General features: G+C 45.2%; 1 protein-coding gene across 1 annotated transcript in view; it reads right to left on the bottom strand.

Moving 5' to 3' along the window:
- Positions 1 to 12388, bottom strand: part of LOC147685285 (alpha-N-acetylgalactosaminidase-like) — a 250557-nt gene extending 238169 nt beyond the window's left edge. Inside the window, exon 1 of the mRNA XM_086941199.1 lies at positions 12134 to 12388. Coding sequence (XP_086797325.1) covers positions 12134 to 12159 — 26 coding nt within the window. The 5' untranslated portion in view covers positions 12160 to 12388. The remainder of the gene's footprint in view (positions 1 to 12133) is intronic.
- Positions 12389 to 25283: the final 12895 nt, after the last annotated feature.

Raw genomic sequence — 25283 nt, 5'->3', positions numbered from 1 at the left:
CTTTCACCCCAGCAATGGCGCCCATCACGTCGCGGAGTGTAAATTCAGGATCTTCCGGGGACACGTCCCGCAACGAGTCTTTAGTTCGACCCGCCATGGCCGGAGATCCCTTGGATTGGGAGAATCTTTCGGGGATGGTTGATTGGGACTGAGTCGGTTTCCTGCTAACCCTCGGTGGTTTTCCTTTGTCCTGGTCCCCTTTGCCTGCCATGTCGGGGGGCAATGGCCGGGTAGACCGGGAGGAGGGGTGGGCACTGAGCGCACCCCCAGTAGACACAAGAAAGGCAACAACAAGCGTCCCAAAGTCAAACAGGGGGCTGGCAAGACAACGACCGCCCGGTCCAGCAGGCCAAGTGAAGCGAGCACGGCAGGTCCGCACAAGGTGTCTAGAGACAGGCCCCTCTCAGTCCCAACGATGCAAGCCAATGGCGCAGCTATTGTCCGCCGATGTCACGACGGCATATCTCGGTCCAGGAAGATCGGATTTTCGATCCGGGAACGGGTGCCGCCTCAGCACCGGCTCAACTGTTGGTTCCCACCACCGTGGGACAGGATAGATGACAGGATCCTTGCGGAGGATCGGGAGGTCTTCGGAGCTCCGAGCTCACGCGGCCATCTTGGGCGCCCGCGAAACTCCTCCCCCTCTAGTGGCAGTTTTGACTCGCCTTAAAGTAGCACAGCAGGTTAATATGCCTGCTGCAAAGAAATATATATATATTTTATGTGGATAGCTGAGTGGACTAGTAAAGCCAGCCTTCACCAGCACTTTAATATACATTAAATGTATGTGAGAGAGGGTCTATGTAGAGATAAGGGGCACTTTGGCCAGATGGTAGTGTGAGAATCCAAGGAAGTCATGGGGAAGAGGGGTGCCAAAAAGATTGTCGGACAGGGTGCCACCAGTGCTAAAATTGTCCCTGCCCTGGAGGCCAGTCCACCTCATCCATTGTTACCTCTATTGGCTTGTTTCAGCAGTATTAGTGCAACTCACCAGGGATTGGCAATGCAGGATTTTCACGCACACCAAACTAAGTTCACAAACTTCATGGTCTCTCTGTTTCATGCAAATGCATTTTTAGCATGTGCTGCCTGCTTTGGGGCACTGGAATTATGCAGTAATGGGGGGCAAAATTATGCCAGTGTTGACTAAATTATGCAGCAAAAGAAAGGCTGCAGTGTAATGCAGCATATTTTCTGATACTTTATTATTTTGACATTTCTACACATGCTAACAGTTTCTGCGAAGATTTTGCCTTATTAGTACCAGTGTAACATACAAATGCAGTAGTGAGAAAGGTGACCAGTCAACCTTTGCAAAGGGCAGCCGACTTCTCAGAAACACAAGTCACATATTTTAGTAACTTTTGATCCGTTTGAGCTACAAACAGATTATTGGTAAAAATCGTCAAATTATGCAGCAGATGATGCATTATGTGGCACATATTGCATAGCCATATTTATATAGTAAACATTTGCACACTAGGATATTTTGCCATTCATGTTTGAACTGCTCTTGTAGAAAAAGTGAGATGTGCTGAAGACAGAAACTCTATGCTCGGAGACAAATGGCTTGCGATTCCACTTCTTAGCGTATTTGGGGCATTTTGTGATTGAAAACATATACCACTTTCTGAATGTTAACAACTCATATTATACCTTAAATAGACGTGTATTCATTGGGTGAATTAAATAGCGTAATAAGCTGTAACTGGGTAGTGAAATGCCAAACAAATACTAAAAATTAGAATGATTTGCTCTTTCTGGCCACACTACTGACTCCGCCCACTGACACAATCCTTGGGTTATTCCTGCCCTCTAATTCTCCGCCCACAGTTCCCCTACTTTTTTTCCCCCCACTTCGACCACTGGAAAGAACACATAGTGTTAGTGGTGCAAATGTTCGAGGGAAAAGCAGCACATGAAGTAGAGATTAAGAACACACGTGTAGTCCCTTCGACTGCTGGACGAACAATGGTGGCTGGTGACATTTGAATGTGGTGCAGCAAAAAACAATTGTCGTACTTCGCGGCGGTGTGTGAGCATAGCGAGCAAGCCTGAACCATCTACAGGGGTTCTCCCACCGAGAAATGTTTTAATAAAGAGTGGGCAAGTGGTGCATTTTCAAGCAATAAGGAGTAGAACAGATGGAATTGGTGATGAAAATAACAGAAACAAAAAATTAGATAAAAAGAAAGGATCAGGGTGAGGCCTACAAGCGATGGACAGGTAATGTGTCAGGTCAGAGATCTACAAATGGGGACTGAAGAAACAGTGTGATGGACCCGGCAGGGGTGATGAACCGACAGTTTGGCCAGGTAGGTAGTTAAGTGATGTACTGATCTCGTGTCATGTATTAGAACAGGAAGAGACAGATGGGTGATGAATGTACAGTGTCTGTCTCAATAGGCAGTGTATCAGGCACGTAGACTGTGGGTTGTAGATAGAGGGACTGACCGAACAGGCATGGGGTAAGTGATGGACAGAACGCGGGTCAAGGTGTCAGGATAGGCAGACGGATGCTTTATACAGGGGGTGTTAGTGATAGGCAGAAGGGGTCAGGACAAACATGATGCAAGTGACATGAAAGTTCCAGAGTGTCCAAATAAAGAACATTCAATGGCAATGACAATACAAGTAAGGTCCAGTAATCACAACCTAACTATGCATTAATATTTCAGGTAGGGTGCAGTAATCATAACAAATATATTACACTGTCACTCTACCTCTTATTTGTGAAGATGTGAAAAGAGCACTAGAGTTGCAAATTTACACTGTAGTCCATAATTTCCTCTCAGGCTCCATTAAAGATCCATATTAAGGAAACAGAGCAATGGGTGAGCAGAGCTGGCGCACGTTATAAGAGATTCGAACTGAGACTTTTAGTGCTACTGTATGGAAGGGAATGCACGACTTTAGCATGTGCGAACTAGGACCACACCTGAGACCACGCCTAGGGTGCTAACCTTTAGAGGGGCACAGGAGCTGTCTGCAGTTGTGACCCTCTGACCTGGGTCCCAGGGCAGTGTGTTTAAAAACGGTTTCTGAAGGCTGCCGGTGCTCGTGTCCCCCTTTTGTCGCTTTCATTTCATAGCCCTCCTTAATCGAGCCTCAAGCACCTTCCTGGTACTCCTCAGAAGATTTCCACAGTGTCGTGTAGTGTTGCCCCAGGAAAACACAGGACTCAATGGCTTGTTGTATGTCGTCTTTATTTACTATCTTTTGGCATGCATGTTCCCCGACCTATTGCCCTGAGGTCCTCCTTCTGAATGTCCTTGTCCGTTCCTGTCCCCTCCCCGGAAGTGGTGTCCGGTGTCCCCCTGTCCTTTGTCTCAGAGTCCTAATGCCCCCAGCCTGGGAACGACATCTCCCCCCTTGTTGCAAGCAAATCATTTCGCAGGACGCTGCGTGGGGGGGGGAAGAGAGGGAGAGGGAGAGGGAGAGAATAAAAGAAAAGTTTTCGCAGGCCTCCATCTCTTTACATCTCCTAAATCAGTCTTTTTGTCTTCTTGCACTCTCTTCTTGGTCATGTTTCTCTGGTGTCTGCTGATCCTTCCTCCTCCTGCGTATCCTCCTTTGGCACAGGTGTCGGCTGCTCTTGTTTTGTTTTCAGTTCACTGAAGTGCGAGCTGTTTCTGGTGATGTGGTATTGTCCTGCTGACGCAGTTATCATTTGCCCTTTCACTTCTGTCACCGTCAACCGGTCTCTTGAGAATGCACTATCTGATTTCCGCAATTGTCTTTTCCGTATTACCACGGTGTCCCCTTCTTTTATTTTTGTGTTTGTGGAGTGCCTCCTCTGATCAGCGTACGCCTTCATTTTTGTTTTTGCTTCTTTGTCTCTAGCAGCTATGTCTCTTCGCTCCACGCTTTCCACCTCTTTCACTTGTGGCAACCTGGTTCTGCTCGAGAGCCCCAACACCAGTTCTGCGGGGCACCTTCCTGTGGAGATGTGAGTAGAGTTTTGATAGTCAATACCTGACATAGTGCTTGTGCTATAGAGATCTGCATTAGCTTAGTTCTCTGTATTGCCTTTTTAATTGTCTCCTTGGACCGTTCGGCCATTCAATTTGCTTGTGGCCACAGAGGAGTTGTTCTTCGATGGTGAATCCCGAGGTATTCCATGAACTTTTTGAATTCCTCACCAGAAACTGGTGAGCCATTGTTGGTCTTTATTGTCTGTGGTGAACCCCATGCTGCGAATATGTCATCCAGGACTGGCAGTGTTTCATTTGCCGAAGTTGACGCTACTTGCCCTACGATTGGGAACCTGGAGAATTCATCTATTATTACCAACAGGTAGTTTCCTGTCTCCAAGGGCCCATGGGAATCAGCTGCCAGTTCGGTCCACACTACTTTTTGAAGTTCGGACACCTGCAGTGGCTCCGGCTTTGATGGGGGCCCTGTTACTTGGCAGATGTGACAGTGCGTCACAGTTTCTTCGACACTGCTGTCTAGTCCCGGGAACCACTTTTTTTCTTGTAGCACTTTCTTGGTTGCTACTATCCCTTGATGTGACTCATGTGCTAGCTCTACCGTCCGTCTCCTCAGTGTTCGGGGCATCACTACTCTGGTGCCTCATCACTATTCCATTCTCGCTTTCTGAGAGTTCTTCTATTGTTATGGTTGCCGGTGTGTTATGTTGGAGTGCGAAATTTAGGTATTCCTCTGCCATGGTGGTCGCTTTTGATGCTTGTGGCAGGGGGTGCCTTGATACGTAGTCAGCCTGATTGTGTTCCTTCCCTGGTTTGTGTATTATTTTGAAATTGTAGTCCATTAGCCGTATCCCCACCTCGGTATCCAGGGTGGTATTTTTGCATTTGGATTTCCGTATAAGCAGATCATATCAAGATGAGGTCCAGGGTTTCTCTCACGTTTGATTTCTTTGTTTGCTATTCTCCTGTTGACACATATTCTTATTTTTGACGTGTCTTTCTTTGGTACTGCCACTATCGGTGACACCCAAGGCGTTGGTCCTTCTGCTGGTTCTATTCTATCTTGCTTGAGCAATGCTTCAAGCTCCTCCTCTACTTCTGGCTGCAGGTGTATTGGCACTCGCCGATGATGTTGCGCTACTGCCCTCACTGTTTCATCAATGTGTAGCATTACTTGGCGCCCTTTTAACTTCCCTAGTCCTTCAGTAGCTTGGGGTATTCCTTCGAAATGCTTCTCTTCTCTGACATATTGTATGTCATTTCAAGGAGACCCATCATCTGGGATGTGATATTGCTCAGTAGGCATGGTGCTGGAATGTCACCCTTCAGCACCTGAATCTCTTCTTTTGTCTTTTGATCTTTGTATGTTAGTTCTGTAGATTTTCCCATTTTTATTACTGGCGTCCGGGACCCCCAGGTAAATACTTCAACTCTGGATGGTTTCAATGTTTATTTTACTTTCATCTTCTCGTGTTCCGACACACACATGATGTTGCATGTTGCGCAGCTGTCTAGGACAAACTTAGTTTTGTGTGCTCCTATGCTTATGGTCACAGACTGTCTTTTTCATTTTATTTTTGTCTACAAGGCAGATCCTTTCTTGTTTTTCACCCTCATGTGAGGATATGGCAGTAACGTCCGACATAAGGTAGAGTCGTTCTGTCTTTTCTTCTTCTTCTTCTTCGCCTGACTCTATCGAGAAGCTTCTTGTTCCTGTTTCGACATGTCTGACATGCCTGCTTGTCGTCATTCATGGTCTTCCGGCTCTTCCTCTTTCATTCCTGAATTGCAGTCCCTGGCATACACTGGCAAAATGATTGATTTGGTTGCATTTCCTGCATGTCTGGCCAAATGACGGGCATGTGCCTCTATGTGGAAATTCAAGTCCGCACCTGTAGCATGTTACTTCTGGTTGCTTCTTTGGTGTCGGTTTATCTCTTCCTTTCTTTGAGCTGCTTGTGCTGTTGTTTGTTATGCGCTGTGCTTGTTCCACTCGTCGTTCTTTTCCTCGCTCCATCTCCTTTGGGTCTGCTGTCGCTCTTGCCTCAGCTCTCGTTAGTGACAGGATATTTTCCAGTGAGGTTGGTTCTTTTCGAATTCTCGCACAGAACTCCGTGTCACGGCAACCCTCAATGATACGTAATTGCTTGTTCATTGTCATATTTGTCGAATTCACAGTGAGTTACGAGCTTTCACAGTTGCATTGCAAAATCATCCAGCGTTGTCGTCCGGCTGTTAAAAAGCAATCGCGAAAGTGTATCGCTCAAAGTCGACGTTCCTCTGCGGGTCAAATTTGTCTGTTAGGCATTTTATTAGTTTGTCGTAGGTGGAGGTCTCCTCTTTTGGTAGTGTCCCTAGTAGATCCTCGACCTCATCACCTACAAAGTTTGGGAATAAACCCTGTCATTTGACTTCAGTCACATCTGTGGCTTCCATGTATCTCTCAAATCTCCTGACCCATTTCTCCCATCGTATGCCCACTTGTGGCGTGGACAAGTTAAATAGTAGTGGTCTCCGATATTGTGCGCTTTTTCTTTCGACTTTTGGGTCTGCCATCCTTTTTATTTGCCTTTGCTTGTGCTTATTTATTCACTTGGTGCTCTTTACGGCACTCTTCTGTTGTAGATATTTATTTATTTATTTTTTTGGCTTGTGCTTGTTTATTTTCTTGGTGCTCTTTCTGGCACTCTTTTGTTGTTGCTGCTTCTTTATTTGCCTTTGCTCGTGCTTATTTGTTCACTTGGTGCTCTTTGTGGCACTCTTTCTGCTTTATTAGTTCGTTTCCTGACTTTAAAATGGCCGCTGCGCTGTTCTTTCTTCCTATTGGTCAATTTGCCTGATTTCAAAATGGCCGCAGGTAGTCTCGCGAGACTTTGCGACCAATCGAAGAGCTGCCTGACTTCAAAATGGCCACCATATTTTCCTTTGCATTGATTGGCCCTTGCCACCTGACTTCAAGATGGCCGCCGGGATTCTCGCGAGATCTCGCGCTTCAATTTGCTCAGTTCGCGTGCTTACCGATGGGCTGCAGACACTTTTTCTCTTTCTTCTACGGCAGTCGGGGTGGGCTCCCGCACCGTTTCTTCACTCACATGCAAGACAGGGTGGGCTCCTGGTCTCGATGACGTCGTCGCTTATACCTCGACGCGACACGCTTTTTCCTTTTCTTTATTCCAACGATCCTGCTGGGCACGTTCCCTCGTCGCCAGTTGTCGTGTAGTGTTGCCCCAGGAAAACACAGGACTCGATGGCTTGTTGTAAGTCATCTTTAATTACTTATCTTTTGGCATGCATGTTCCATGACCTCTTGCACCGAGGTCCTTCTTCTGAATGTCCTTGTCCCTTCCTGTCCCCTCCCCCGACCGGAAGTGGTGTCTGGTGTCCCCTGTCATCTGCCCTTTGTCTCAGGGTCCTAGTGCCCCCGGCCTGGGCACGACACACAGAAGACAGATAAACAGCACGAGTGTGAAGGGCCAAATATTTGGTTTCGCCCAGAGCGATATCTGATCAAAGGCCAGCTCTGAACGGGTCAGGGGTAGACAAATTAAAGGGGGCAGTTCATGGTGGGCAGTGGTCACTGATAAAGGAGGCAGATTGGCTTAATATGTGTAGGTAGAGCGAGTATCTTGGGCAAAAGAGCGTGTTTCAAGTGGCCATTAATGGATATGTGGAGAGGGCATTTAACGCTCAATGAGTTGGAGTTTCTAGGCACCTAAAGAAGCGATTTGGAGCAGTGGAAAGTCAGGGCAGAGTGAGGGGTGGGATTCTGGGCCCCTTCCCCCCAGCCGCCTCTTTGACCGGCGCTTTGGTGTGGGGCTCTGTGACACCGACCTCCTCTCCGGCTTCTCTGGCAGCGTCTTCCCCCATGCCCGAACCCCAGCATGCACTTCCCGATGGAGACCGACCTCTCCGAGGTAAGTGACGCGGTGTATAGGAGCGCCAACTTCTGCAGAACCTGGCGTTGCATGAGGCAGGCAGTCGTGGCAAGGCATTAACCCACCGAGATAACTTATGAGACTTTATACCCTGCATATGTCTGCATCAGAGTACTCATTGTCTGCGTAATGCACAGTAACCTGCTGTGTCTGGATTTATTTACCAGTTTGCAAGTTATTCCAAGCTGAATGCTACAGGATAAGAGCTCTTCAGCAACTCACTAAGCTCATCAGTTGTGTGTAGATTAGGGTGACCAGGCGTGCCGGATTTGCCAGGACGGTCCCCGTTTTTCATCAGCTGTCCGGGCAGATTGCGAGAAATGTTGCTCATGTCCCAGTTTTTGGAGAGGGTCGACTAAAAATGGGGGTGGTGTTTTTTTATGTTTTCAAAAAAGCAGGGATAGTTAGCAGGTGCTCCAAGAAAGCAATTTATTTCACAGGCAAGCTACTGGGTTTAAAAATTGCATCTTATGTATGTTCTCACTGGTTGTTTTGTAATTCTCTGCTGAGGAGCGCTATCATTCTGTGCGCTCGCTTGACGTAAAATTATAGTCCTTCTATTTTTGTGAAATGTCCCTTTTTTTGCTTAAAATTCTGGTCACCCTAGTGTAGATCGCTATGCTATCTGCGTGTTTGGGACGCTATACGACGAAACACTTTAAATGACTTTGTTTCTAGGCTCTTTGAAGCTGCAGTCATTGAGCGATACAATGTTTAAATGTAGGTAGGATAGGTTGCTGCAGCATTTTTATAATGTGGTGGGGGTAACTTTTAGGAAGTCTCTGTAATGATGCAGGTGCTCCCTTATCTCAAATTCCAACTGGTCTCCAAAGAATCCGGGACTTCCACAAACTGCTGGCAAGGACTAAATGTCGTTAAACACCTTCATCAAATCCTTAAGAAAAGTGAGTTCTGGTTTTGTGTAGGATGTTTTACCCACTCAAGATGACCTCTGCTAAAGGAATTATGGGACTTGTAGTACCACTCAAGGTTTTGCTATTGAGGCACCCACTTTGAACTTCCACTGCCACACCTGGCCGATGGCAGAGCCAAGACCACTGCCTCATCTCGATTGCAGCATGCCACCCTCCACAGATCTGTTTATAACCCTGCGGAGATTTCTGACCTTGCCTAGATTTGCTGCAGAGGCAGTACTGACCGACGTGACCGTGCATAGTTCTACCTCAGATACGACCCTTGAGGCTAGAGTTCGTGAGGACTCATGTCAATTAGTGACCAAAGTGTTTGATGATTCGTACAACTACAGCGTTCTTATAATGCTATTTGTCATTCTGAAACTCCTTCTTTGCCCTCTTAGTTAAAGACTGATATTTTCTGTGACAACTAGTTTGGGCAGATACATTTGCCATAGCCAGACGGGCCTTACTGATCAATCTTAAGCAACTGCTTAACCTTCATTTTAGAATCTTTTAATTCACTCCAAATCATGGTCCATGTGCTGAGTAAACCATACATTGCTGGTGCGTTGACCTGTCGTGGCTGGCAAAATGGGTTGGGGGGTTCTCGGGGGCTGGTGTCGGTGGAGGGAAATGGAAAATCTATATAGAATAAAAAAAAAACTTACCTTCCTCTGCGACCAAACCCTGTGCTGCCACCTCAGCTCCTGGCGCGTTTTGGGCAGCCTCCCTCCTCCTGCTCCCCTAAGCCAATCACAATGCTGCAAATGCAGCGTTGTGATTGGTAAGGCGCAGCGGAGAGCGCCCCAGCCGGGCAATTTCTCTATGTAGGCAGCTGCAGCCTACACAGAGAAAAAAAAGGGAGAGTGCGCATGACTGACCTGGAGCCGACCAAACAGTCAGTACCCACAACAGTGGGCAAAGCCACTCCCCCCTGCCCTCCAGCAGGACCACCCGCCCCCAACCAGGCACCAGGCACTTCTGCTTTCTCACAGTGCGAGAAGCAGAAACATAAAATGGTAGTTTTACCATTTTATGTTTCTGCCTTCTCGCACTGCGAGAAAGCAGTGGGGCAACACCCTCTTGCAGGAGCCGCCACTGTGAACGAAGCAGTTCCCTGAATGCAAACTGAGTAAGTACACAAGTCTTCTAATCTAAACAAATAAAGAAGAAATGCTTTTGAGTCTGTACAAATAAAAAAGGAATGAAAGGCATGGAATAAGAAGCAGGAAATTCGTGACGAGGACAAAATCCAAAGCAAAGGGCAGGCCCAAATGGCACTACACATATATAACTTAACAAATTAGTGACAATAGGCCTTCAAAAACAGCAGCTAATATGGTCTGTAGGTGAGGCCTAAAAGAACACCTGTACACCTCCTGGTCTGTGTTTGCTTTGGTTACTACACCACAGTCTTAAATGCCCAATAACATTTATTCTGGTTTAATATCAGTGTTCTGCTCTGGCCCCTCACTGGAAGGACAGAAAGAAACACGGCCAAGAGTTTCCACTTAGAAAGAAAGTCTGCAACTCCTGCAAAGCGGAGTGATGAGGGTGTACTCTGTGTACCACAACAAGGATCATAAGGTAAGTTGGAACATTAAAAAGGCAGTCAGACCAGTGACATCTTAGGGATTTGTGGGTCCCCTTGCAATATTTATTTTGAGGCCACCTGTTTGGAAAAATGTTAAATGTATTACCCCCTTTTGGCTCATTCAAGCCCTCATGGTGTCAAACAATATTGAATTGTATGTTAAACCTTCAGAAATGAGTACACGTAAAAACAGCAGGACGGCCAAGGCGCCTGGGGTCTGCCAATGAAATAGTACCAAAAGAAAGCTTGAACAAGCGTTGATCAAGCCCCTTCTTTTTGAGTCTGGATCTAGGGGGCATATTACCAAGCAATAGCGATAATTATCGCTAGTGCTTGGTTAGAGACAAAAAATTACCGCTGAGCTGCGGCGATTTTTACCGCAAATAAACCTTGGTATTACCAAGGTTTAACGCAAATGCGGTAAAAATCGCCGCAAAGCATGAATATCGCTGAAAAGTCAGCGATATTCATGCATTACGGAGCTAATGCTCTTAGCCATGTTATCCACCTCCCATTGGATAACATGGCTAAGAACTGCTCAGGGCAGGTGTTAGCTTTTGGAGATATTCGCGCTTAGCGCGAATATCTCCAAAAGTTGGTAATAGGAGATAGCGATGTTAGCGACTGTTTCCAGTCGCTAACATCTTGGCACGCCCACTTTGCATATCATTAGTGATAAATATCACTGACATGCAAAGTGGGGCCCAAGATGGTCGCTATCTCCTACTAGCTGTCGCTAACTGGTGTTAGCGACAGCTAGGTAATAGGGAGATAATTTTATCTCCGCTTTCTTGGCTTTTAAAGCCAAAAAAGCGGAGATAAACCCCCTTGATAATATGCCCCGTGATTTCTCTGACTTCAGTGGTAAACAAGCGCGTTATTCCTACTGTAGGAAAAACATGGTATTGGTGACTTGCTAAATGTTTAGTGGAGTATTGCATAATATTAAAATAAGTCATATGCATACAGCACTTGAAATTGTAGCTTTAGTCGCCGAATACTGAGAAAAAGAACAGTGAGGTATAAAGAGATAAGGTAGTGAGGAAGACATTAAGAAGAGAGAGACACGGTTCTCTTAAGCATACCCTGCTGTCATATTAGAAAAAGATGTTTTTATGGGCAACATTATTATGGGAAGACTTTTAGCAATCCTTTTACTTTACCAAGGCCCCCATGGAAGGTTGGGGCAATGGGCAATTACCCACTTTGACCATGCCTTTAAAAGCAAGGGAGTCTGTGACAAGACTTTAATTGGACTTCAAGCTCAAAGAAAGTATGTTTTCGGTCAACAAACACATACCACCTTTTTGTTGAAACTTTCCAGTCTCACACATATATGCCTCAACCCCAAAGCTCTCAGTCAGTGGTTTGTTATAAACGCTGTTTATAAAGAGCCATGATTGAGAGTTTTGTAGACCCTATTGGCATTCTCACTGCCTCACAGTGCCAGACTGTGGGTCAAAATGATTTGTTTACTCCACCACTTACGCCTGTGTCACCAGCCGCCACTGCAAGTATTACCCATGCATGTTACACTGCTGCTCGTAACACACGTGCCTTGAAACAATCAAGCACAGGTGCAAGATTATCAGTCTGTCGAACCTAAAAGCGATGCAAACTTCGAGGGGATATATTTTTCACTCTCCCGAGTATTGTATTGTAATTTCATTTATACCGCGCTCACTATTCCTGACGAGGCGTCGAAGCGCTTTTTCGGCGGGTAGCACGCTACTCCGGAACCCGTTTTTTACTCACCGCCGAGGTACAGAGCTGAGCTGCATGTGCGGAGGCTGTGACCCAGATGTTCCGTCCGCGCACTCTGTTCCTTCTGGAGTCGCTGGCTGTGAACGTCGCTTGTGATTGAAACTGACCTGCCGCTGGCTTCCTGGTCACATGTCTCGGAGTCACCTGCCTGTGTTTTCGCCTTCGAATCCGCTTCCTGCTTGGAGACTCCGGAGGTTTCTTTTTTTTCACCTGTTTCTTTATTCTCTTACTTTTCCATTCTTCTAGACATGCTTATTTATATGGCGAGTTAAGTAATGCTATTAGAATAACTGGCGGCCATCGAGGTGCGGCTCCTGCAACACCTGTTGCACCAGTTCAGGTGTGTGCAATTGAGAGTTAAGTGTCGAATACTTCTTGGAAAAAGTACCAAATGACGTGGGCTTCACAGATTTCTCAGTCAAATAAATCTCTGATTTGGAGTTGTGGTGTTATGCTAGTGGGAAATAAATACCCAAATTAAGCTGCATTTTTAACTAAAAACACTATTTCTAATGTTCCCCAGATGGTGCAGATGAGCTGTAATTTTGAATACTTTCTTCAGTTATTGAGTTTGTTCCTGTTGTAAGGAAATTTATTGTCCTAATCTTAAAATGCTGCATTTTGCACGAGAACAGCAGACCACAGCTCTTAGGCAGGCTTAGGGGCAGATTTATGTCGGACTTGCGCCACGTTTAAGCCGCCGTTGCGTCACCCAACAGCGGCGTAAACGTGGCGCATCCCTGCGACCCATTTACAACATGACACATCTAGGCAGATGCGTCACGTTGTAAAGCCCTGCGCCACATGTGGCGTTCCGGCGCAGGGTGGGTGTTCCGGGGCAGGTGCACCTCGCAAAAGTGCCTGCGTGAAATCTACAAGATTTCACGCAGGCACTTTTAGGCCAATGCTGCGTCAAAACCCTGCGCCTACTTGAAGCAGGCTTAAGGCTAGAAGCAGCATTGGACAGATGGGGCCCCCCCAGAGCATTGCTGGAGCTGCGTTGCGCTTGCGACGCAACTCCAGCAATGCGCCGTCTTTACGGCACAGATGCGTCACGCATCTGTGCTGTTTTTGCCCCATGGTGCGCCGCATTGTAAATGCGGCGCACCATGGGTGGCGGAGCTGCGGCGCACAATAACTGGCGCATCCCTGGGGATGCGCCAGTTATTGTAAATCTGCCCCTTAGTTTTAAACCTGTTTCTTGCTTATTTGAACTGGGCTATATCATTATTAATGTACCGTAATCTATCGTAAGTGGGGCTGATTCTCAAAAGCTTTTATGACTATGATATGTTGTGCTACTACAGGAGCACTCTTACGTGCATTTGTGAATAGGCTCAGCAGCATCCAGCTCCCCATCAGTCAATTACAAAGAAGGCACACTGCTTTCTAATTGCACCAAATGTACATGATTAGTTCTTGAATTTTCCCACTTTATTCCTGTTTTTGATTATTTTGGCTAGTTTACGATGGCATGTGACAGCATAGTAATATTTAGTCCAAATTGACTTTCTGAATAGGCACTGCAGTCTCTCTTCCGCCACAGCACGGAACTGTACAAACTAAAAGATTTCACTGTTAATTCCCCTTTTTGTAACTGTTTTTGTAAAGGCAAATGGGGATATTCATATTATACATGATTTAACCGTATGTCTACGTAATACCACTTAACTCATTTCATTCATTATGTGCACATTTGATCCTGAGATTAATTTAAGGACAAATACAAAAATCGTCACAGCTAAGGGCCTCATTGCGATCTCAGTCACAGTTTCCTACAGTGGCGTAGGAAGGAGGGTGCAGTGTGTGCTTTGGGTGTCATCACTGAGGGAGTGACAAAATGGCAAAAATATGTGTCATATTTTTGCCTTTTTGTCAAGCCGGGGGTGACAAGAAATTTTCTGCACCGGTACCACCTGACCTTGCCTCGCCACTGGTTTCCTCCTCCTGACTCGGACACGGGACCAACTGGCTCGCGGTCGGCGGTTCTGCCTGACCAATCACAATGTGACCGAACACTGTTTGGACGGATTCCTATTGACTCTTATGGAAGCCTGTGTTCCACCCGACAACATAAGCTCCTACTGGGAAATGAGGGGTGTGTGCAGAAAACACTGCACCCTTTCGCAGGCACCTCATGGTGCCTTCCACACAGTGCAGGGTTTTACAGGGGGGTCCCTTAGGCAGCCACTCTGCCCCCAACTGGAGTCCGCAGGTTGAAGGGGGCCCTGCCAGGGGCCCCAAGGTCACTTTCCGACAGCCTTTTTGTGTCGGCAGGCCTACTCGGAAAGGCTGGTGGAAACTGATATCATATTTGCTCATTCGGAAACACAGTCTGTAGAGCTGTCACTGTGGGTCTGATTACAAAAATTCTCCGAGAGCCGGTCAGGAACAGATCAGAAAAACCGTGCGGTTTACAATCCGACCGCAAACATTGTAATCGGTAGGTTGGATTTGAAACCGACCGAGTCGGTCGGAAGGGTTCTGACGCGGTCTAGGAGATTCTGACTGTCGGGAGGAGGCTTTCCGCCCAACATCATAATCGGCCCCTAAGTTTCCTTCTGGTTCCAAGCAAAGCAACATTCCAGAAAATTATTAATTTATTAGCTTTGTGGCTCAAGGGGAAAAACAAACCTTTCTCACTAGCTAAAACATGGCCTGTTTTAACAGCAGTGTAGTTCCTGTTTAAAATATAAACTTAAAGGGACTGTCCCATGAATGTTGACACAAGAGGTCTCGAAGCCCCAAATGGCATCATCAAACAAGGAAACATTGTAGAATACCTCTTCTGAGTATTCAGGAATGAGCAAAGTTAACGTTTTGTTTTCTACTCTGGCTGTCCTCTTTAAAATCAAAACACGGCTGCTCTTTTGCCACTGTACAGATTTAGTGGTGTTAGCGTATATAAAGAAATTCTTTTTAAAGCAAGATTTTCTATGTTCTACTCTTACGAATACCTCTTCTGAGTATTCAGGAATGAGCAAAGTTAACGTTTTGTTTTCTACTCTGGCTGTCCTCTTTAAAATCAAAACACGGCTGCTCTTTTGCCACTGTACAGATTTAGTGGTGTTAGCGTATATAAAGCAATTCTTTTTAAAGCAAGATTTTCTATGTTCTACTCTTACCCGCAGTTTCTCAAGCAGAATTATGTTGGCTGTTGAAAATCTGGTTTTTGACATTAAATAACCACAGCTCTTATGTATTTACATCTCCTGCACGATGGCTTTTAAATTTGAGTTTTGAAGGACATTTCCTTTTTTTTTTTTTGATCGGAGACTTTATTTGAAAATCTTGTTTGATAACCCTGCATTTTTTTTAAAAAAAAATATTTATTCCAGGTTTTTACAAACAAACCAACCATCCACCACCCCCCCACGAGACCAGGTATCAATACATATAATCCAAACAGAGGTACATTGCAAATCAATCAATTTCTGAAAAAGGAAATTAATATGAAAGAAAACGAAAGAGAAGAAAAAGAGAAAAAAAGGTAAAGAACAGGGTCAAAGGAGTAACATTTGAAGGACATTTCCAAAGCATTTTTCTCATACAAATTGTACGACAGTAGATATTTCCACTCAGGTTTTGAAAAACACAGGTTTCAATATGGCATGTTTATCCATATAAAACAGCGTCCCTTCTTTATGGCTATACTGTTGTGTTAATTCCTATATTTATGTGCAGTTTATTCATTGGGCTTTAAACAAAGAGGCCTTTCACATAGACGTGGTGGTTCACCAAGCCACAAACAAAATAGTGATACATTTATGATGATCACATGTATAATGTGCATGCCAATTTTATTTTTCTGGCTCGTCTACACAACAAATTATCAGGTTTACTGCTGTTGATTTTATATGTATGCAGTTTTTGTATAGCACCTTAAAAGAATAACATTTATTAAAAATGTTACCATTCTTGTAATGCTTCCCTCAAAACTCTGATCTTCAAAAGGAATAGTTGCTTGCCAGGAACAATGATTCTAAAGTAGAAATTTGCAGAATACCATTTTCTGCGCATACTCTGTTATTTTATAGAAAGAACCTCGGGAGGTGTGGAAACAAGAGCTGGTGAAAAGGACAGTATGCCATGGCCTTCATAAACAAGGGCATCGATAGGACACCCCAGCGATATTCTACATGTTTATCGATGCACAATGTCACCGAATGTACCACTGGGTATACAATATACAATGCTTTTCCCGAAAAGTTTGTGGGAGAATTTACCATGGACACAACCATGGATGTAAGCATTAATCCAAGGATGTATGTCGTTACTACGCATGCTTTTACAACGCATGCCTTTACCACGCAAGTTTTACAACGCAAGTCATTACAACGACTTGTGTTGGGGGCGCTGGATAGTGAATAGTTTAATTTGCTCTTCCAACTCCAGTCCCCGTGGATAGTAGGGAAGGTTTTGGATAGTAAGTTAAACCATTCCCTATCCTACAGCGCCCCCTGCGCAAGTCGTTATAATGACTTGCGTTGTAGAAGTTGTGTGGTAAAGGTAGTGCGTGGTAAAAGTTGCGTTGTAAACGCTGTTCCCCTTAATCCAACAGGAGTGATTCTGTTGTTTGGGGTTCCTACATGTTCCCCTTAATCCAACAGGAGTGATTCTGTTGTTTGGGGTTCCTACATGTTAACTTGGAGGGCCTACCCGTGGCATAACTGGCACTTGTTGTTTGCTGACCTATAGCTTTAATGAAGCCAATGACTGCAGCATCCGTCATACAATGACTTCCAATACAGGTCTAGGTTTGATGGGCTTGGTAGTAAGTTGAAAGGGAATTTTAAGGCATCTCATTTTAAAATGATCTACCTCTAAAGGCTTAGTGAATGGCATTTTAAGGTTCAGGCGGTATTGTACCTTTTTTTTCTGGATGCATCTGATCCATAATAGGGTTTGCGGCTTATTGGCAAAAACATTTCTTCTTTGTAGAAGACTGTAATTAATTTTGATCAGGAGGTGGAAGGTTTGTTAGGTGGGGTTTATGCTGGAATCACTTGCACCACCATTAATAGAGGTAAGGCTGGGACGATTAAAAGTTTGCATGACCTAAATGTTGTGGGAGACTTTGGCAAGTAACACTTACCCACTGTTTTCCAATTGAAACTGTTTACTGTACTTAATACCGGTCACATCTATAAACCAGAATCCAGAATCAAATTTTACCCAAATGTAGCAAAAATAATTTTGAACTGTTCATTGAGGGTGATAAAGCTTTGTAAAGAAAGTCTTGGCCTTTGTTTTTAGAACAAAATTCTGGGAGTTAACAATAGGTAGTAAGCCATGTAGTTCAAGCAAACCTTGCCTAGCCATTGTAGAAAAGCTTGTTCACTGTTTTGCGAATAATGACGAGACTGATCCCAAGCACTAAAAAGAAAATCACATCTTTTCACTTTCAGACTCATTAAATGAAGAGCTGGAGAACAATTCTGAGTTGTCCCTTTTTTGCCTGAAAGCCTACTTTAAAGTGCCAATTCCTATATCATAGACTTAGGGGGTGATTAGGATGGCAGGCGGACGCACCCTATCGGCCAACTGGACTGCACGACTTGCTCTTGGTGGTCCTGTCAAACTTATTACAATGAGACCACCTCCAAGGTGGTTGCACTGCCTATCTCTCGTATTGCGGTGGGTGTTGCGTGCAGTAGCACACGTCGCAGTCCAAGAAATAGACAGGGAACATATCCCTGCACTACATGGCAGGCACCATGTGGTGCCTGCCACATGGTGCAGGGATAAATATTTATTCTTGCAGTAGCATTATACCTCTTTTAGGTCCTGACGAAAGCCAGTAGACATCACTTTATGGCTGAAACAGGTTGACCTTCCATCTATTGCTAGAGAACAGTGATTTTTTCACACTGTTAGGCTGTTTTTAATCTTGGCATCCGACCAGATCCCAATAAATTATATTTTCTGATCGTTTAGTCATTTTTAAGTATCACCCTTTTCTTTGCCCTGCACTCCATCAGTACGACTGGCTCACGGGCACTGTGGTCATACCATTTGCCGGGCACAAGTTTAGTGACATATAGCCGTGTCAATCTGGCTTAGTCACTTATACTTGGCTCTGCAGCTTCCCAAATGATGAGGCTCCGCCAAAGCAGATAGGCTGATGGGATTAATATGAACCCGTAGAGACTTTTTGTAGCTGACAAGTTTTTGTTAGCAAACATCCTTTTGAGCTTTCATCTCACTTTTGGCAAATCTGACCTACACGCTTCTTTTTGTGTATTTAATATATAGGGGGGCACCTTAGGTGCCCCCTCAACCCAAAATCAAGGGGACGGGGGGCCTGCTACAGGCCCCCAATGTCCCTTTCTGACAGCCTTTCTACTGCAGGTGAACCGTCATAAAACGGTTGGCGGGGAGGGACATTGTAATCCCTACAGGGATTGCGAGGCCCTCACCTGCACCGGTGAGCTCAAGGAGCCTGCCGGATGCGTGGTGATCAGTGTTTTCGACGGCCATCACCCCGCCCGCCATTGTAATATGGTGGGCGGGAAACCTGTCTACGATGGCAGTGAAACCACTATGATGGGCTGTCGGTGGTGGTCTCACCACCATCATAATCAGCCCCTTAGTTTCTAAAAAACTATGTACTAGTATACTGAAAAATACAGTGCAATTCTGTTCCTTTTCAGTAAGTAAATATACACCTGTAAGAGAGCTGCCCCATTCCTTTACACATAGTATACATCCACTAAAGGGACATAGTGAGTGGAGAAAACTAATTTGGCTCTTGGACGACCATACAAGCAAATATTTATTTTCAGAGCATAATTGCAAAACTGTACAACGCTGTGCAGTCTTTTTTGGCATGGCCTCCTTGGGGAAATAAAAGTCATTGATGAACATGTGTACATACGTTCTTAATCCTTTCTTTGAACATTACAAGCCTGGGAGAGTGAAAATCATACTGAAAGTCACATTAAGCCCAGCTGCTAGACAGAGGAAAAAGACATGAGTGTTTTGGTGGGTTTAGGGCTGATTTCTTTTCTTGGTTACTGTAGGGCAGTTGCTGGATGTCAGTGAGGTTAAGGTGTCTTTGTGTTGTTGGTTATAATGAATGGAGGTTTTGTGTTCAGGGAATGAAGATCAAATATTAAGTGGGTAGGTGTATACTTGGCCCTCAAAATAGTTTTTGATGTCTCTCACAATAAAGGCATAAAATATGGCAATATTCTTGATTTATGCACTGTACACTAAATGTTGAAGCAGTGATGCCATGGAGCCCACATCAAACAATCATGTGCTGACCGCATTTGTGGCTTTTTTGCAAAAATATGTAAAGGGATTCAAATGTCCATGAGTGTACAACTAATCTAGGTAGTAAAAGAGCAGTCATGACTTTAGACATTATGTACCTTTTCATTAGAAGAGGACACTAGGAAATTGTGTAACTCATAATAAATTAATGCCTTTTGAATAAAGCGTTATAATTTTTGTCAATAAGTCAAAATGTATGGTCTCATATTTTAGGTGAATGCCTTCGTTTGGGATGGCACGTTTATATGTTTCATAGAGTAAAAAGTAAATGTTAGGAGATATTTTCATAACTATATGACACTGAAATGCATTGAAAATAAATCAAAATGTTGACTATCTGACCAGTTGCAATGATACGAACTCTGTATTATTAACAAAGAACCTGGAGTCTTTGAGAAAACACATGCCTTGGGAGTGGGGAAGAAAAGTGACATGTAAGGATGAAGCAAAAGTAGAGGAATAAAGGATGGGAGGAAGGAATGATAGCAGGTTGCAAAAAAAGTTAGCGCGATCATATGGTGAAACTGAAAGGAGGTTGAAAGAGAATGTAAACCGGCAAAGAGAAAGGAAAATGATGGTTGATGAAACAGGGGCGGCCTTAGGCATGTGCAAGCTGTGCGCCTGCACAGGGCCACCAAACCCCTAGGGCCACCAGGCCAATATATATCCTTAATATAATAATCCTCTGAGGATGGATACATATTTGCAAGGCGGCCCCTGGCAGTGATTTGGCGGCCTCCAGCTCTGTTTCACTTCCAAACACCCTGACCCCTCCCCCCTCTTTACTGGCCTCTGCGCTCTGCCCCGCCCGGACCCCCTCTTCCGGGGCCCCCTACCTACGCTCCCTGCCCAGGGCCACCATGAGCCTAGAGCCGCCCCTGATTGAAAGAGAAGAAAAAATACACTTGTGACATGGAAGTGGCTACGAATATGGGCAAAAGTTTACACTGTCATAGGATCAAGGAGGATTTTACTCATGAACGCTTTTAGTACAGGTGCAGGGTTAAAAATAGTGGAGGGTGGATAAATGTGCTCTATTTTACTACTTCACATAATATTGCCATCATTAACTGGCCTGTGGCCCGGCAATTAGACCCAGGAGACATCGAAACAGTTTTATTCGTGGCTGAGAGGTCACTGATTCACATATTCTTTTGCTAGGAGAAAGCTATTCAATGATTTTAGTGGGTGAGAGAAGTTTTTGCAACTTTGATGTGGGGGTGGAGGGTGCAGCTCTGACATCACTCCACATGCCGCTAATCAACTTTTTCCTCAAAGCACAACATGATCCTACTTCATCGATCAGCTGCCAAGGTCTCAGAATGTTCATAAATACCTATGGAGATCAATGGCCTCTTTCCACATGCTGACTTCCTCTGTTTCATTTAAGTGCAGTGCTGCCTGCAGTTGCAGAGATTGATGAATTGAAAAGTGATACCGTTTTTGTTTTTGGTCTGGTCTCACCAAGGCCAGTTCTTTTTTCTTTTTGTTTTCGGGGTCTTTTGTGGCTACGTGATGAGTTGGAGACATTGGCAGATGACTGGTGCAAGTGGGTCTTCCACATGCTAAATCCGATTAGCATAAGCCTTTTGGGTTGTAGCGAATATTATAGTAGTTGCAGAGCATCAGATGCTTCTGTAAGTGAGATATGATTGGCTACCCACTCTGAGCTACTTTTTCTTTTATCTTGACGTCCGAGTCCCATGCCAGATTCTTCCATCTACCTTGCATTTTCAGATCTATAAACATAGTTAGGCCCCTCTTTGCTCATCCTGAGCCCGATCTTGCTGCTGGGCAGAAGGAAGGTTTATTCCCTTCAATGAAGAAGTTATTTTTTGACTCCCACGTTTCCTGGAGGCATATTATATGACATTTTTTACCATAAAGGAGCCATTTCTCATCCGTTAATTTACTAGACAGGCCTGCTACATTCCATGAAATTATTTTTATGTCTCCCCCAATGCTCCCTTCCATGGAACCAGCAAACCGGGCACTTATAGGCGTAATGATAGCCCTCTCTGTGTTTTCTATCCCCAGATGACTAAGATCCCTACACTCTTGTGGGGTTTGTATTGTTGTCCCCAGATTGGACTCCTCTCTCTTCCTTATTATGCCTGTGAATTCAGAGGGGTATCAATGACTCTGCCCGCGCCCTTCCCTTTGTGTAGTCAATCGATATCATTGAGGTCCCTCAATGATGCAAATGCATTTCTTAAAGCCAGGGCTCCATCATCCGGAGTTATTCCCTCCTCCTGTCCCGCACAGCGTTGCGGCAAATTAAGACTAAATGGTGGCCTATGAAAGAAACCCAACGGTAGTGGTTTGATCCCTAACTCTGCAGGAAATAGGCTGGAGGGATGAGATGAGATCTTATGAGCCAATTCAGGATACCTAAGCGTGACAATCACGCTGTCTCCTGGGAAGTCTTTGCTGGACCTACCAATCCATGATACTCTCCTGGCCATCAAATTGTGTGTATGCTCTGTGATATTTAATCCAGAATGCTTGCACAGCCAGTGTTCCACTTTATTAATTAGCTGGGCAAAGGGTTCCTCATGTGTGCTATTATGTCCTGGTACACCTGTCAAGGAATGAAGACCGTCGCCGACTGGATGAGGAACAGCCGACAGAAACTGTAATCGGACAAGACGGAGGTCCTCATCCTTGGGTCCAACCCTTCGGCCTGGGACGACTCCTGGTGGCCGACCACATAGGGAACTGCTCCGACACCCACAGACCATGCACGCAACCTAGGGGTCATAGTCGACTCCACCCTCACCATGACTAAGCAGGTCAACACCGTCTCCTCCTCCTGCTTCAACATCTTCCGAATGCTATGTAGGATCTTCAAGTGGATCCCCACTGAAACAAGAAGAACAGTCACCCAGGCCCTCATCACCATCAGACTGGACTACGGTAATGCCCTCTACGCAGGACCATCGGCCAAGCTCCTGAGACAGCTGCACAACATCCAGAACACCTCGGCACGTCTGATCCTCAACATCCCGCAGCAGTCACATCACTTCCCACCTGAGAGACCTACACTGGCTCCCCGTCAACAAGAGGATAACCTTCAAGCTTCTCATCCACGCACACAAAGCCCTCCACGACAACGGCCCAGCGTACCTCAACAGACGACTCAGCTTCTACACCCCCACCCTCAAGCTCTGCTCTGCCGACCTCGCCCTCGCTGCTGTACCCCGCATCCGAAGAACGAGAGCCGGAGGCAGATCCTTCTCCCACCTCGCTGCCAAGACCTAGAACACCCTCCCCACCAACCTATGGCAGACCTAAGACCTACTGGCCCTCGGAAGACTACTCAAGACCTGGCTCTTCGATCAGTAGCAGCACCCCCCAACCCCAGCACCTTGAGACCCTCACGGGTCTGTAGTGCACTCTACAAGTGTCCTGATTGATTGATTGATTGATTGATTGTCAGGACCACAGTGTAGGGGCAGCTTGCTGGAGAGAGGTCTATTACTGGTAGGTCTCAGGTATGGGGGGCAGCTGAAATAAACCCCATACACGATTGCTGTAACAAACTACGATCCCTTGGAGCCCTTTGGTGACCCCCCCTGCGACACCTTGTTGTTACCCAAAATAACCAGTCTGGGCACCCTTAACCCTAGATTCCTAACCTGGACCTCAGGCCGTGTTGCCGCAGGAGTAATTTGAGGGATATGGGTCTCTATGTGCCTCACTGCTAGAGGAGCTACAGGGGGAATTGCTTGTTGCGCCTCCTGACTATTAGGTGCCGTACTCTGCACCACTTGCATAGAGGAAAACAATGTATTACCATTTTTATCAAGCGTTTCCCTTATTTTTGCCAATACGTTTACAAATTCACTAAAACTCAATTCAAAAGGCCAGTCACTGTTTGTACAATTTTGTGTTTCAAGGGCCCCCACACGTCTTCAATGTCCTTAATACCCTTGTTATATGGGTTTACCATGGGTTCCCCTTTTTTTGCCAGGCCTAATTTCTTTGTTGCTGTCCGTTGTTTCTTCGAGCCTGGTGGACCGCTTGGTTCCTCCCCACGGGTATTGGCCGCTCTGGTCTTATTGGGAGTGGTTTGACCAACCATAGCTGGTGTAAAACTAGTTCCAGGGTTGAAACTCCCTGTAATGTCCACAGGCTCATCTTGGCATTGGCCTTTGCCCGGTGTACCCCCTGCTGAATTTTCAGCCTCCTCAGGCACGCAACCCTCTAAGAATGGCCCAGCAGCCCCTGCCTTTTCTAGAGAGAGGCGCCTCTCAGCCCTGTCTATCTCTTTTGTGAAAGCTCCAACTGCTTTAACCAGAAACGAATCAATGGTTCCCTTAATTAGATCCTGTGGTGAACACAGAGGCAGACATTTCCTCTTCCCCATATTGTGAGTTAAACAGTTAATCCAGTGAACCCACCTTATTAATGAGAGTCTAAAGATGCTTCAAAGATCTTCAGGGGCAAGGGAGAATAATGAAAGAAAGATGTCTCACATCCGCTGCTGCCGATGTCTCCGTACATGTCCTCCAGTCAACCGTGGCCCGCCCCAGTTAACACCCTCACACCTATAGCAATTATGTGGGAGCGCAAGAATGTCGGACTCTGTATGGTTTGCCAAAGATCTTTTCGCTTGTTGGGGCATCAAAATGTAGAACGCTCCATGTGTACATTATTCTCCTTGGATTTCTGTTTATTAAATCCGCTTCCATGGTGGGTAGCAGTTTGAAAACCAACTAGCCCCTGGTAGCAAAACAACAGAAGACCCAAAGCGTGCTTCAGGAGTAGCGGTTACTCTTTTGAAAATTCACTTGCACATGATCAGAGAGGCAGCTCTCATAGACCAGTTCTGAGAATGCGAGACCAGCTAAGTCTAGTTCCTAAAATATTCCATAAAATTGAGAAATTGGATGAAGCTGGCTGCCTTCCACCTTAGGGAAAAATAGGTAGCAAGTCAGGGAACTCAGTGACGTTGAATTCATAATCCATCCTTTCTTGGAATATAGTGGAAATGCAGCATTTACTGGGTGAATGAGATGTCTTTTCTTGACAGGCTGGGATGTATGTTGCCTACAAGAAACTTGGCTGAGGAATCCCTACCATTTCTACCAGGATATATTAAATACTTTGTACCTGCAGCCAAAGACAGGTGCTTTGGTAGACCAGCTGGGGGATTAGCATCTCTGCATTTAAAATCAAATCAATATAAATGGCAACAGTTTATCCCCACTTGCATGTGATATGCCCTGTTTCAACAAATGGGTAGAAATTGGGTATCCTGGTGATTGGTTATATAAGTACATCAATTTTCACAAAGGGGAGCCAGGGAATCAATTCACACACCATTTGTTAAAACATTGAGAAATGTAATTTTAAATACTGTACTGTGTACGTGATATTAGCAGGACATTTTCATTCAAATTTCATTTCAAAAGTTACTAGTGACACCATGGATGACTTGGATCACGTAATTGGCATTCCCACGGTGGCCCCAGCCTATCAAACAAAGTATTTAGCAGACAGTCCAGTCTTAACCAAATTCAAGATTTTACATGTAAGTGCTATCAAAACGTGTGCTCCATCAAATACCAGTACTTCATTTGAGCTGATGTTGCTGATGGGTGGCACTTTCCGGCATTTCCCATGTGCAAGAGAGGGAAAAAACACACAAAGGTGAAAGGAGGAAGAGAAATAAGGACAAACTGTGGCAAAGGTTTTTGTCATCAAGGCTGTGCTGATTTAGACTGTCATTTTATCTATCATTTTTTCTGTTTGAATCGGGACGTGATGGTTGTCTTATGGGATGAAAGTGAACACTTCTTAAGGTTATTCTTGTAAAATATAAAGATAGTGAGAAAGAATGCCATTTCGCTGCGTAAGT

The sequence above is a fragment of the Lissotriton vulgaris genome, chromosome 10 (assembly GCF_964263255.1).
Source record: "Lissotriton vulgaris chromosome 10, aLisVul1.2, whole genome shotgun sequence".
Classification (NCBI taxonomy): Eukaryota; Metazoa; Chordata; class Amphibia; order Caudata; family Salamandridae; genus Lissotriton; species Lissotriton vulgaris.
The sequence above is the reverse complement of the archived record's forward strand: the minus strand, read 5'-3'. Positions and strand labels throughout refer to the sequence as shown.